Source organism: Lynx canadensis, chromosome C1 (genome assembly GCF_007474595.2).
Source record: "Lynx canadensis isolate LIC74 chromosome C1, mLynCan4.pri.v2, whole genome shotgun sequence".
NCBI classification, from domain to species: domain Eukaryota; kingdom Metazoa; phylum Chordata; class Mammalia; order Carnivora; family Felidae; genus Lynx; species Lynx canadensis.
The window spans coordinates 7,402,325-7,414,694 of NC_044310.1; the positions used below are offsets into that span (position 1 = coordinate 7,402,325).

General features: G+C 47.4%; 1 protein-coding gene across 1 annotated transcript in view; it reads left to right on the plus strand.

Annotated features, from left to right (window-relative positions):
• The window catches only part of PEX14 (peroxisomal biogenesis factor 14), a 138,857-nt gene that overhangs the window by 53,704 nt on the left and 72,783 nt on the right, over positions 1 to 12,370 (plus strand). Inside the window, exon 3 of the mRNA XM_030325032.1 lies at positions 5,066 to 5,150. Coding sequence (XP_030180892.1) covers positions 5,066 to 5,150 — 85 coding nt within the window. The remainder of the gene's footprint in view (positions 1 to 5,065; positions 5,151 to 12,370) is intronic.

Sequence of the window (12,370 nt, forward strand, 5' to 3'; positions counted from 1 at the left end):
CTTTGCAACTATTTCCTTGTGCCACCGATGACCATATTTGTCAAGGAACTCCTGACAGAGTACTGATTTCTTACTAAAATGCAGCATTTCTGTTTGAAGAGGGTGCTCTCGTTCTCCGCACTGCCCGGCTTTTAAAGTCGGTCCTTGTTAAAACTCGAGTTGGCTTTGGTCTGACGCTTGTTAACAGGATTCTGGGTATCTATCTGCTTTAGAGTACCAGCGTAGGAACCTCTCACAGGCAATGGAATCTTCTGAGGCACGCACGTGCCACACTGCAGCGTTGGGGTGGGCCTTCGGGCCCGCACCTCGGTCATTCCTTTTGCCCTCTGGCTGTGATCTCTCTGGGTTAAAAAGGACTTGGCTTTGGTTGTTAGCGTCATTAATTTTTGACTATTTTTAATATTTTAAAATGGCTAATGAATGCTCACGTTTTAGGAGATAGATGTGTACGGAGCACACAGGAGTGCTGGAATTGGTGGCATTCCAAATAAGTGTCACTGGAGACAATGCATCAGGTTTACGTGTCAGGTGCAAAGTGCTAAGGCTTCCTCACACCCTGGGGTCGCTAGCAGGCAAGCTCTGTTCTCCTGTCCCCCTCGTGCGGAAAAGAAAGTGTGCCTTCTGAAGATTACAGCGTGCGGGTCTTTTGTAGGAGAGCGGGAAGCACACAGGACGCATCTCTTCAGCGAAGACTGTCGGAACCTCGAGTCTGCTCACCAGGGATTACTTATCTTGCACAATGCATTTAACAGCACATAGTTCATCGTAGATCACCCCTGAGTATGCTGTAGTCCATTGATTTATACAAGTACAAATTCTGGGCTCTCAAACAGGGTCTCTCGCAATTGGCCAGTCATCCGGGGTCCAAAGGCCCCTCTTCCCCCTGGGTTGCAGCAGGCCCTCCGGGGCAGCCATTGCAGAGGGGAGGTTACTCCCCTTGCTTGCATCGTGGCTTTACCTCTGGCTTTCAGTGACAGGCCCGTGAAAATGATCAAATTTCCCTAACACTCGGGAGTTGACAGTGACAGGGTGGTTTTATTTTGCTTTTTGGGGGAGGGAGGTGGAAGGTGAGGTCACAGGAATAGGGGTGGCGAGAAACTTCGCTTCTGTTTTCCTCTGAGTTCGTCACCCGTGTTTTTATGATACCAGCTAGTGGCAATTCGAGGTGCGCTCATTAAGAACTCTCAGCGCAAGAGGAGGAGAAAGGAAAAACGATTCCATGTTTCTCATGGACTCAACGGCAAGTGGCTTCCAACAACGGCATCAGGTGCTGTGCGCCAGAATTTTCCCTGGCTTGCTGCACTCCCACAACATGTGCAATAAAGTTCCTGTCTCCGTTTTACATCTTTGACATTGAGGCGGAAGATTTGGCCTGAATTTATGTAATTTAGTTGGGCACAAATATAACCCATGAATAGTCACATTCATCTCCTAATTAGAAAATCAAACGATAATACAGGACAGGCTGCAGGCACCCCATCATTTCGACCAACAAAAGCATGCTGTGTGTGTCGACCCTCTGTAGAGGAAGAGCCAGTTGAATTGCTTCATGAAGTTAATGCAAAGTGTCCAACAATAGGTGAATGAAAGCTGCAAAACCCAGTGTGCCCAGCAGTTATTTAGTGTGCTAAAATCTTTGCATTATGGGTACAGATTTGGGGAAACCTTCTACCATCTGTGGATGGCTCTCGGGCATGTAAAATTCCGGGTTGGACAGGCCTTTCCCCCGTATTGTAGCTCCAGTTCCTCGTGCGGTGGGTGCAGGGGAGAGTAGAGAGTAGCTGAAGAAATAATTAGTGGAAGGAGGAGAGAGGTTTTCATATGTTCACACTTACCTGGAGCTGCCTATCTGGGTATCTTTCTTATTCAGCACATTATGTTGAGGCTATTAGTTTGGATGCTTTATATTTTTGCATCTGGCGTAGTGATATCGATGCTGTTAAATATGTGATTTGCCTGTCGCCTGCATTTTCAGACAGAGATCAAGAGGAACATAAACAAGTCCCAAATATACTTTATGTAGGTGTTTGGCAGCATGATTTTATATGGCTTGAAATTAGTGAATGGAAACTTTAAAAGAAATTGTTCATATTTTTGCAAGTTTGAAGTGTGCCGGGACTTTGTCAAATTCCCGTTAAAATAAATACGTCAATTTCATCTCCCTCCCGAATTCATTTATCTTGCTTTTTTAAAAGGTGTTTTCTACTTTACCTGATGTTTAAATTGGATTCGCTCGTTTATGCTGTTCTTTGCTATATCCCCCACGTTTTTCTTAAATGAATTACTAATGACAGAGCACTCCATCATTCCCTCTCTACAGCCACTTTAAGGAAAGCATGGTGATCTAAACCTTTTAACCTATTAAAGATGATTTTTCCCAATTGAATCAGACCCACCACAGGTGTAATAACTAATCATTTAAACTACACCTGCTATTATGTATTTTTAAGCCATTATGCGTGTTGGATAGATGATAATTCATGTTTATTGCATTGTCCGATGGATCCGTTTTGCCTACACTAGGCTGATTAATGTATTTAAAGAAATAAGAGATGCAATTTTTAAAAAAAAATTGATGGAATGCGCCAAGCACTGCATTGAGTGCACCATTAAACCCATCAGAACTTTGCTCTCTGACCAGAAATGCATATACCAAGGACTATATTAAAAAAGCAAGGTGAAACCTGTGCATTTTAGTGGTGGGATTCTGTTTTCTTTCTCCATCATGGAAAATTTTGGAAGGATGAAGGAAAGGTCGGTGCTTCTGTGGGTAAATGAGAGGAGCTGTGTTGTTAATATCTGCTGCTCAAGACCTGCTCATCCACGTTCCCTCTGACACCTGGTGCACACACCGCCGCGTGCGGAGACCGCCGCGTGATACCGGTGTCGTAATTGTCGTGTGTGTGGCAGGTGTATTTTTTTCCAGGTGAAGGGCGGTCACCCCCGAGCCATCAGAGCTGTGCCGATGGGCATCGACCCTGGGGGGCCTGTGACTGTGTAGCTGTCCACCCCTTCCTGGACATGGGGCTCTCTTCCTCTTGTCTCTCTCCTTCCTCCCTCCCCATTCCCCCTCCGGCTTCTCCCCTTCCCCTTTCTTCTGCCCACCCTGGTGGGTCAGCTCCTCTGCTTTCTCCTCTTGTCCCATGGCCGCTCCTTCCTTCTCCCCAGTCCCTCTTCTGTCTTCCTCTTCTCTCTCTCCCTTCTCCCGTGTCTTCATTAAACTGTATCATTTTGTAGATGTTGGTCACATTTTTTTTTTCTTAAAGTTTGGTGCGAACCGAGGAGATGTGGTCGAGGGACCGAGGGGGCGCGTGTGGAGTTTTGGGCTCTAGAATCTGGAGCGTGATTTGCGTCCAGTCCGGAGCTGTTTGGTTACCACTGCAGCTCATGACGGGGTTTAATAGGTTTGCAGGGCTGGATGGATGACAGCCACGCTCCGGGAATGCTGTCGTGTCTTACCGCTGATGGGCCCGGATCCGAAGGCCTGGGACACTTGAGTTCATCCTTTAGGGAGACTGTCTCCGGCAGGCCTCCAGTAGAGGGACTACAAGGGAAAATATATAAGGGAGTTGCCTGGCTTTCTGTTTTTCTTTCTAATTTATCGTCATCTTTTGTTATCAGAGAAGTGTGTCTGGTCGCAAGATTAAATTCATATAAAACATGAGGAGACTGTTTGTAAGTTGTATTCCATTTGTAGCCACAGTCGCTGCATAGCTGCTGTCCTTAGTCTGCAGGATCTTAGAAAAGTTCCTTATGTTTGGTCCCTTAGAAATTTTTTCCTTCGGCAACTTAGGAGGGAACTCTAGGGTCTGATGACTTCACCTGTAACATGAGATGTTATTACCCATTTGGTTTTGATGAGATGAGTAATGCCAGTCATTGACAACAGCCCCTTCCCTCTCTGGGGCAGGTTGGCATTTCCCAGCCGTTGCACTAGTGCCCGGGACAGAGAGCACACAAGCGGTGTGGAAATACACACTTTGTGTGTGCTGAGTGATGTGAAGGTTAATGCCTTCAGCACGCTGCCTTCCACCCCCTCCTTGGCTTATTTGAAGATATGAAGATTTCATTAAATAATATCATCACCAGACGTAGGGAGATAATCTGTCAATCTGTCAGCTTTTAGCCATGAAACCCCAAACTTTGTCCTTTGAAGTCTCTTCAGAATTGAGCTCCGTTGCATAAGCGGGACCAGCGTGGATGGCTGTGCGCGGTGTCTCTTATATAATCCTTCCCAGCCGGTCTGCGCTCAGCACTTTGCCAGGCTCTGTGGAGACAGCATGGTCTCTTCTCTTCAGATGCTTGCAGTGTAGTTGGGGAGGCAGCCTGAACATTAGAAGACAGTATAATTATGTCTTCAATTATACGGTACACACTACAAGCATTAAAGAATTTAAGAGAATGGGGAGATCAGAGATGGCTTGCTTATTTAGGGAAGGCTTCGAGGAGTTAGCACAGGCTATAAAAGGGCTGTGCTGGTGTGTGTGTGTGTGTGTGTGTGTGTGTGTGTGTGTGTGTATGCATGCAATGTTTAGACAGGTAGAGATGGGAAAGGGCCGCCTTCTAGAAAAAGGGCATAGCACGAGCACAAGCATAGGGACATGGATGCGTGTGGCCAGGAGAAGGCTACCTGCCCTGCCCAGGAGTGTGAAGAATCAGCTTGAACAAGGAGAAAAAGAAAGGATTCCTGCAGGTCTTAACAGTTCGGTTGAGAGAATCAGATACAGGAAGCCAGTGGGAACCAACGTAGTCTTTTATTTAGGTATATTTTATTTATATTTATTTTATTTTATTTTTCTAAAGATTTTATTTTTCAGTAGTCTCCACCTCCCAACGTGGGGCTCGAACTCATAACCCTGAGATCAAGAGTTGGATTTTCCACTGACTGAGCCAGTCAGGCGCCCCTATTTAGGTAGATTTTCAATGTGAGAAATAACTGGTTATAAATTTGACCACAGCGGTGTGTTTATTTCTGTGGGCATGGGGATAAACTGGTAGGATTTTGAATCTTGAAATTCAGACCATGGAAGTTTACTTTTCTTCCCTGTTTTATCTCCCCAACCAGATTGCCACAGCAGTGAAGTTTCTACAGAATTCCCGAGTCCGTCAGAGCCCGCTTGCGACCAGGAGAGCATTCCTCAAGAAGAAAGGTACAGCTTCCCATGGCCATGTCGTATGGCCTGCAGAAAGGGGCTGGGGACGGGGCAGGTGGAATCCACGGTGTTGCCGAGAGGACCTCCTGTAGCCCTCCCACTGGTGTGGGGGTGAAGGGGAGCCCCCCAGAGGGAATGCAGGCTTCTTTCCCCACGGTGGAGCAGAGAGGTGATGCCACCTGGATGATCGAGCACCACATGTAAGGAAGGCCATCAACGTAGCCCAGGACAGCCTGGCACAGGCAACAAGGAGAGGCCCACTGGATAGGACTGTGGAGGACTTCTGTTTTCTGGTCTGTTCTTCTGATGATATGACCCTGGCTACACAATGCCTGGCCTCAGGTTAGGAGGTCAGTTGCCTCAGTAAAGAACCAGGGAGAAAGAAATTGAAGGGCGAGGGAAATGAGATGGCTAAACAAGGTCAGGTTAAGGTCGAGCCTGGGGTCAGTCTGATTTACAGATTGAAGTGGTAAATTACTGGTTTTATGGTATTTCTGTAAGCGGGGATTAAATGGGTCTTGACAAATTCAATATTGTCCAAAGCAGAAAGAATCTCTTCTGGCTCTGTTGCAATTTAGGATAATTTTCTGTTTTTGTAAAATACAAAACAAACCCCAAAATGAACAACAACAAAAAAGAAATCTGACTTTTCATTCTTTGAACATTTAATTTTCTAGAAAGCTGGAAAGTTGTATAAATGCCCTTATATACCATGAGCAGGGGGAGAGGTGAGGTGTCTCCCCACCCTGACCCCGACCCCATCCCCCAACCAAACTCTTTTTCCTTTAGGAGCTGGAATGTTAGCCTCAAAATTGTAGGTTGTGGGCTTTAAGTCATCTGTGGCTGGAATAGAGACGGAGTGGCTTGGTGGTGTTTCCTTGGTCTGTATCCCACCAAAGAGATGCTTGCAGGATCGCGTCCCGGACCTGTGCCCTTGGGGTTTGGGCAGAAGGAGCCTGAAGCTCTCCATTGACAGGCATCTGTTCAGCAGCAGCCTCGGGGGCGGCCTCTTGACTGAGTTGGTGAGGGGCGCTGTGCATGTGCTGGCGGCACTGTGCTCGCCCCCCATCAGCAGGCGGTTATTAAAATTTGGAGTGCGTTGGCTGGCCTCTCCACTCCGCAGCCATCATGCCATAAAAGAGTTTTTCCTTGAAATATGTGTACCTATGGGGAGTAATTAATCATAAAAGCTTGGGGATTTCAGCTCCCTCATCAAAGCATGGAAGCTCGGGAAAGCTGAGCCTAAAAGCTGTGCTGATTACCCGGGGTAACCTGAGACAAAATCTATGGTTGCCGAGAGATCCTTTGCCCCAGTATATTGTGCAATATTATAACTGCCTGATCTTCTCTTCCACTGACAATGACCAGTTATTCCTCATTTTCTCTCAAACGCAGCTGGGTTAGAATTTCATTTGCAGAAGGTATTTAGAGCAATTTAGAGACAAATGTCTCTGGTGTTTGCTCGGCACTTCCCCACCGCAGGCTTTGCTGAGCAGTTTTAGTATCAGGAGCTCCATCTAATCTGTTTAATTTTAATAAATCCCTGACTGGGAGAGGGAGAGAAAAAGAGAGAGAGAGAGAAACTCTGGACCAAATAATACTTCTTTTGAGTTGGTTGGCTAATAATTACTGTAGAGAAGAAAGTGTTTTGTGCAATTATTATTTGTTGCTCCTTTAAAAAACGCGAAACAAACCCAGTTGATTAATCCATCCAAGAGTGTTTTACCCTGTGCCGTGCCCTGTTCTGGGCCCCGGGGACTCAGCAGAGAAGGGGCAGGATGGCATCCCTGCCCTCGCCTAGCTTACATTCTAACGGCCAAAGGCGGACAACAGACGGAAAAAGGAGACACGTAATATATCGGGTGGCAAGTGCCACAGAGAAAAAGAAGGCCGGGTGCGTGGGGTCAGGAGCCCCGGTGCTGGGGTGGGAATGGGCTGCGCCTTTAGACAGGGCGACCAGAGCACGCCTCTCTGAGAGGGTGGCGTGAGCGGAGGCCTGAGGGAGGTGAGTGTTTGTCACTGTGGAACGGGCACCGTTCCTCCTCGACCCCTGGGTCGGTGAGAGATTTTAGAACATTAGGGTAGCAGGAACCGGCAGAGGGGCCTCCTACCCTTATTCCTCCAAAGAGAGCCACGGGAATTTACCCTGAGCCTCAGTCCAGAATCACTGGACGCAATCACCCGTCTCCATCATCCCCTAAAATGCTGCTTCGGTCAGGAATTATCTGTTTCCGAGTTGAATCCCAATAGGGTAAGTTCTGGCAGGACCTTTTCTGGGCAGAGGATTCCAAGGTTTGATTGGCGCCTGGGGAAGAAGAGCCCCTTCGTGGATTTACACTTCACTTTTTAAATTTCCGGCTGTTCCTTGGGTCAGGTGTACACGGTCAGCAGAGCTTGGCGCCGTCTCTGCTGGGGAGAGGGAGGAGGGCCTTTTGCAAAGGAGCAAGCGGCTCCCCTGTCCCTAACTGTACTTGGGAAGGAAAGAGAGTTGGCTGGGTGGTCTGTGGGGGTGGGGAGGGTGTCCTGAGGGGAGGGATCGAGGTTCTGGCATCCTCCCCGCAGCTACCCCCTGTAGGACTCGTCATCGCTGGGGGTGGGGGTGGGAGTGGGGGTGGGGGTGGGGGTGGGGTTTGGAGCGCTGGCTTTGGGCGAGCTCGCAGCTACTGTAGTCTTGGCTTTTCCTAGCAAATGTCACTTCGGGGAATTGCAGTGGAGCTCTGCCTTGAATTATAATCTTGACTTTCTTTTTTTTAATAAACATCTCTTTCCTGAAAAGGCAAATCCAATTTTGTTTTTCTTTTAATATTATTTAATATTTAATATAGAAATTGAGGTCCCTATAGTGCATGTCAGTTCAGTGGAAAATGAGGGTTACTTTAGGCACATCAGCTGAGTTTGTTTTAATGGGAAACCACAGCCCGAAGCAGGTCTGAAGCCTGCCTCAGATACTGACAGGTTAAATGTTGTGCTCTCTGATTTGGGGGGCCAGGGAGGGGCAGGGGCGGGCTAGGTGGGGAGGGAATGGGATAGGCATGCAAGAGAGTTGGTTTGCGAACGTCTTCTGTGTTTGTGGCTTTTTTGTTTTTGTATCGTGAGGTCTCTTCTGGATGCTTTAAAGTCTGAATGTGGAGTCATTAATGAGAAACATGAAGTTATTGGAATCATTTATCATTTTCTTTGAAGTTTGTACTGCCATTTTGTGTAATTTACAACATTTCTTTCTTTTATCGGGAATTTTTTGGATGAAAGAGAAAAGCAGCTGTTCACCTTCAGAGTATTAGAATAAATGTTTTTGTTTTCCTTCCAACCACTTGATTCTGCAGATGGCACATCGACCGCGTAGTCAGCCGAACATGGGGATCACTGGGCTGTGTGTGGGGGTTTAAGCCCTCCTAGCACTGGAACCGCCTACAGAAGCCGTTCTCACCGGGCAGGCGTCATGTCTGGGCTTTAAGTGGGCTGCGGTCCAGGAGGTTAGAGTAGCTTAAAAACAGCAATAGAATCGGTCCAGAAAGTTAGAGGCTTGGACAGCGTTGTCAATAGGCTTATGTTGATTTGACACCCTATCCAACCACAAAATGTCGGAGGCAGGCTGCTTCCAAACACGTTGGCAGGCTGAGTGGAAGGTGGGTATAAGTGTTGCCTATCCGTCGGGGGTGCGGGGCAGGTGACATGGGGGGAAGACAGCGTTGTCTGTTAGCTTACTCTCATATCCATGTTGCAAAGCAGGCTTCTGGAAAAACGACAAACGTCATACACGTTTCTGTGTAATCCCGCCTGACGGGGCCTGGGCTGTGTTGGCTGAGACTTGTGCTCATGGTGCCTTTCTCAAGTGTGTCAGGAAAGGGCTGTGCTCTCGTTCATCTAGTAAATAGTCCAGGGGTGAGGAGAACTGAGCAGACAAGAGACACCACCATCCTTTCTCATTCTAAAAGGTGAAACAAGATCTTATCTCTCTTCTGTTCCTGGAAGCGGAACCCCTGGTAGCAGAGCTGCCTCCTTGCTGGAAATGAACTTGAGGAAGAAACCTGATGGTCTCAACCTTGGTGGCGGGGTAGAGGTGAAGGGCTGCTCTCGCTGGAGTATTTTAAGGGGGAGTAAATTCTTACACAGACTTCAATTTAACTCTCTTTTATTACTTTTCTTTTTTATCATTTACGTCCATTTCATGAGGTAGTTTGCATGTCCTTGAATGGAATCTCGTTACCATGAAAGCTTTTTTAGCATTGATTTCATAACAGTCTTAATTTAATAGCTCCGTCATTACTGAGAAGCTCTGGGAGTGGGGCCCTGGCTTTCCAGGTCACTGACCTTTTAATTACAAACCTTGTTCTGATGGCCAGGTTATCGACTGGACAGCTCCCAGCTTGTGCCCCCAGGATGAAAACGAAAATAACTATGTTTCCTCCCCCATCTCCAGGAAAAAAAAAATTGTAACCTCATGTGTTTCTAAAATTAATTTTCTCCTTCAGCTTTACTTTATAATTAATTCTTTAACGTGTCATAGTGAGGCCAGAAGTATTTTTATAACGCTGCTCTTTCTAGAGCTTGGGTCCATCAGAGACCTTAGAGGGGGGCGGGGAAGGGAGACGAAGATCTCGCCAGCTCCCACCCCATGCTTGACGGTGGTGGCCCGTTCCTTCACCCTCAGAGACTCCTGTGGCTGAGCTGGCAGGAATGGTATTGGCTCTGTGAGGGGCTGTCTGGCCCTCCTGATTCTTTGTTAATGACACGTGGATCGTGGCATCGAGATTTAGATTCATTCCTGTATTTACTGGAGTAATTGTGCCTTCTCTATCCTGGATGTTTCATTTTATTTATTTTTTTAAAGAATGTTTTATTTAATTTTTTAAAGTAATCTCTGCCCCCAGTGTGGGGCTCGAACCCACAACCCTGAGATTAAGGGTCACACGTTCCACCAACTGAGCTGGACAGGCGCCCCCGATGTGGACATTTTAAAAAGATGCTCCCCTTCTGGGCAAAGACCAGGGTTGGGTGATTTTTCGTATTGCCTTACCTCTCTGTTAGTCTCAGATGACTGGAAGAAACAAAATAACCTACCTGAGGAGTTCTGCTCGGTCATGAGCTTGAACTGAATACGTGATCTGGGTTCTCTCTCACTGGTGACGAGGGAAAGAAAAGGACAGGACAGTGGCTGGTAAGAAGGGTGACCGCAGGCTCCAGTCTGCCCAAGACTGTCCTGGTTTCAACACTGGAATTCCTGTGTCCCCTAGGCCTGGGCAAGCGGGTCACCCTGGCAGGGCAAGCCTCCCCGCCCCCGGAGTGAGAGCTATCAGGAGAGACAAAATGGGTGTGTTTTTTGCAAGCCGGAGGAAAAAGTTCACCAGCGGTCAGTTCCTCGCGAGTCCAGCCTGCATTCTAGTGGCATTTCCTCAAACACTGCCTGCTGTCGCTCCCCCAGGCCCTGCCCTGCGATGGGTCCCGTGCAGAGAGCCTCTGGGGCTGGGGCCGTGCCCCGCAGGTGAGTGAGGAGCTGCCGGTGGCCGAGCAGACAGGGCTGTGCGCGGCAGCCTCCGGCTCGTTCCTGAGGATGATTGAGCACCTCCATCCATCTGTTGTGAACGGACCATCTTCCTTCCCTGCCAGCCTTGCATCTGTATATCCGTCACCTGCTGTTCCGGACAGGCCTATTCATCACACTGACTGGTGTTCCCCCATCAATTTTCCTGCTCCCCTTGCTATCCAAACTTGTCTTGAACTCCAGAGATTCTTTTCCAGCATCCAGGATGAGAGCTACAGCAGCTAGACTGGCCGAATGCCCTGGAAATAGGGATACTATGGCTTCCCCGTTCAGAGGGGAACGGATGGGACTTGTTCCCCCAAGAAGGCTGAGGCGAGTAGATTCCTACGGTTCACCCTGCCATGGGGGGGACGGTGGCACGGAGGAGCTCGGGGTGGAGGGGGACACAGCTCTTTCGGGTTTACCTAGTTGCTTTGAAGTCTGCCCTGGAAATGAAGAATGGTTCCTCTCTTCTCGAGCTTTTGTGCCTTCAACAGTGCGACAAAGAAAAGCAAAGTGACATTGTCATGTATGGTAGTAGTCTTTGAGAATTTTGTTTTTCTCTTTTACTTTGTGGAAAGGTAAGATACGTATGTGGCTTCAAAAATGCAAACCATGGGGCGCCTGGGTGGCGCAGTCGGCTAAGCGTCCGACTTCAGCCAGGTCACGATCTCGCGGTCCGTGAGTTCGAGCCCTGCGTCGGGCTCTGGGCTGATGGCTCAGAGCCTGGAGCTTGCTTCCGATTCTGTGTCTCCCTCTCTCTCTGCCCCTCCCCCGTTCATGCTCTGTCTCTCTCTGTCCCAAAAATAAATAAATGTTGAAAAAAAAAAAAATTAAAAAAAAAATGCAAACCGTAAGGAAGGATATACGGTGAAAAATTCGTCTTCCTCCTTTCTCTTGTTCCCGTCCCTCTTAATTCTCTTTTCCAGAGGATGCTGCCCTTTATTCAGTTTCTTCTGTATCATTCCAAAGATAATCTACCCATATAAAAGCATGTTAATATTTATTACTCCTCCCAGACAACCACAAACACTTTTTTAATGCAGTGGTGGCGTATTTTACACTTCACCTTTGCACTTGACGTTACATTTGGGCATTCATTCCACATCAGCACCTATAGATTGGGTTCCTTGCTCTCAGTGGCTGCGTGGTACTCCAGGATGACCGTGGTCCAGAATTTGTTTTGACCAGTCCCAATTTAGTGGGCATTTAGGTTGGTTCCTGTCTTCCGCCGTTTCAAACAGTGCCCCAGTGGATATCCTTGTGTAGACATTGTTGGGCCTGTGTTTGGCACGCTGCTGAAGTAGAACTGCTTTGCATATGTGAGTAGGCTAGGGTGTATTTTCTTGCTTAAAATTTCATGAGACTGTGTTCCCCCCAGAAAGAATAGAAAACTGTTTTCTAATGTAAACATGACTGTAGGTAGAAAGAAATTAATAAAAGAAAAAAGGCCGCGTAACACATTATCATTAACACTTAGCACAGATTTGGATTCTGAGGGGACATTCTGGTCATTGGTTACAGGAAAAAATGCTTTCTTTCTAAAAGAATCCTTTTTCAGCCCGTTTTCGGAGAGGATGTGGGCTCCTAAATTTAATTTTTGACACACAAGAAACATTCAAATAAATGGCAAGCTTCAGAAACGTGGTTACAATCTTTCCAAATGAAATATACGGCTTAGTTTTCTTTTGTTGTT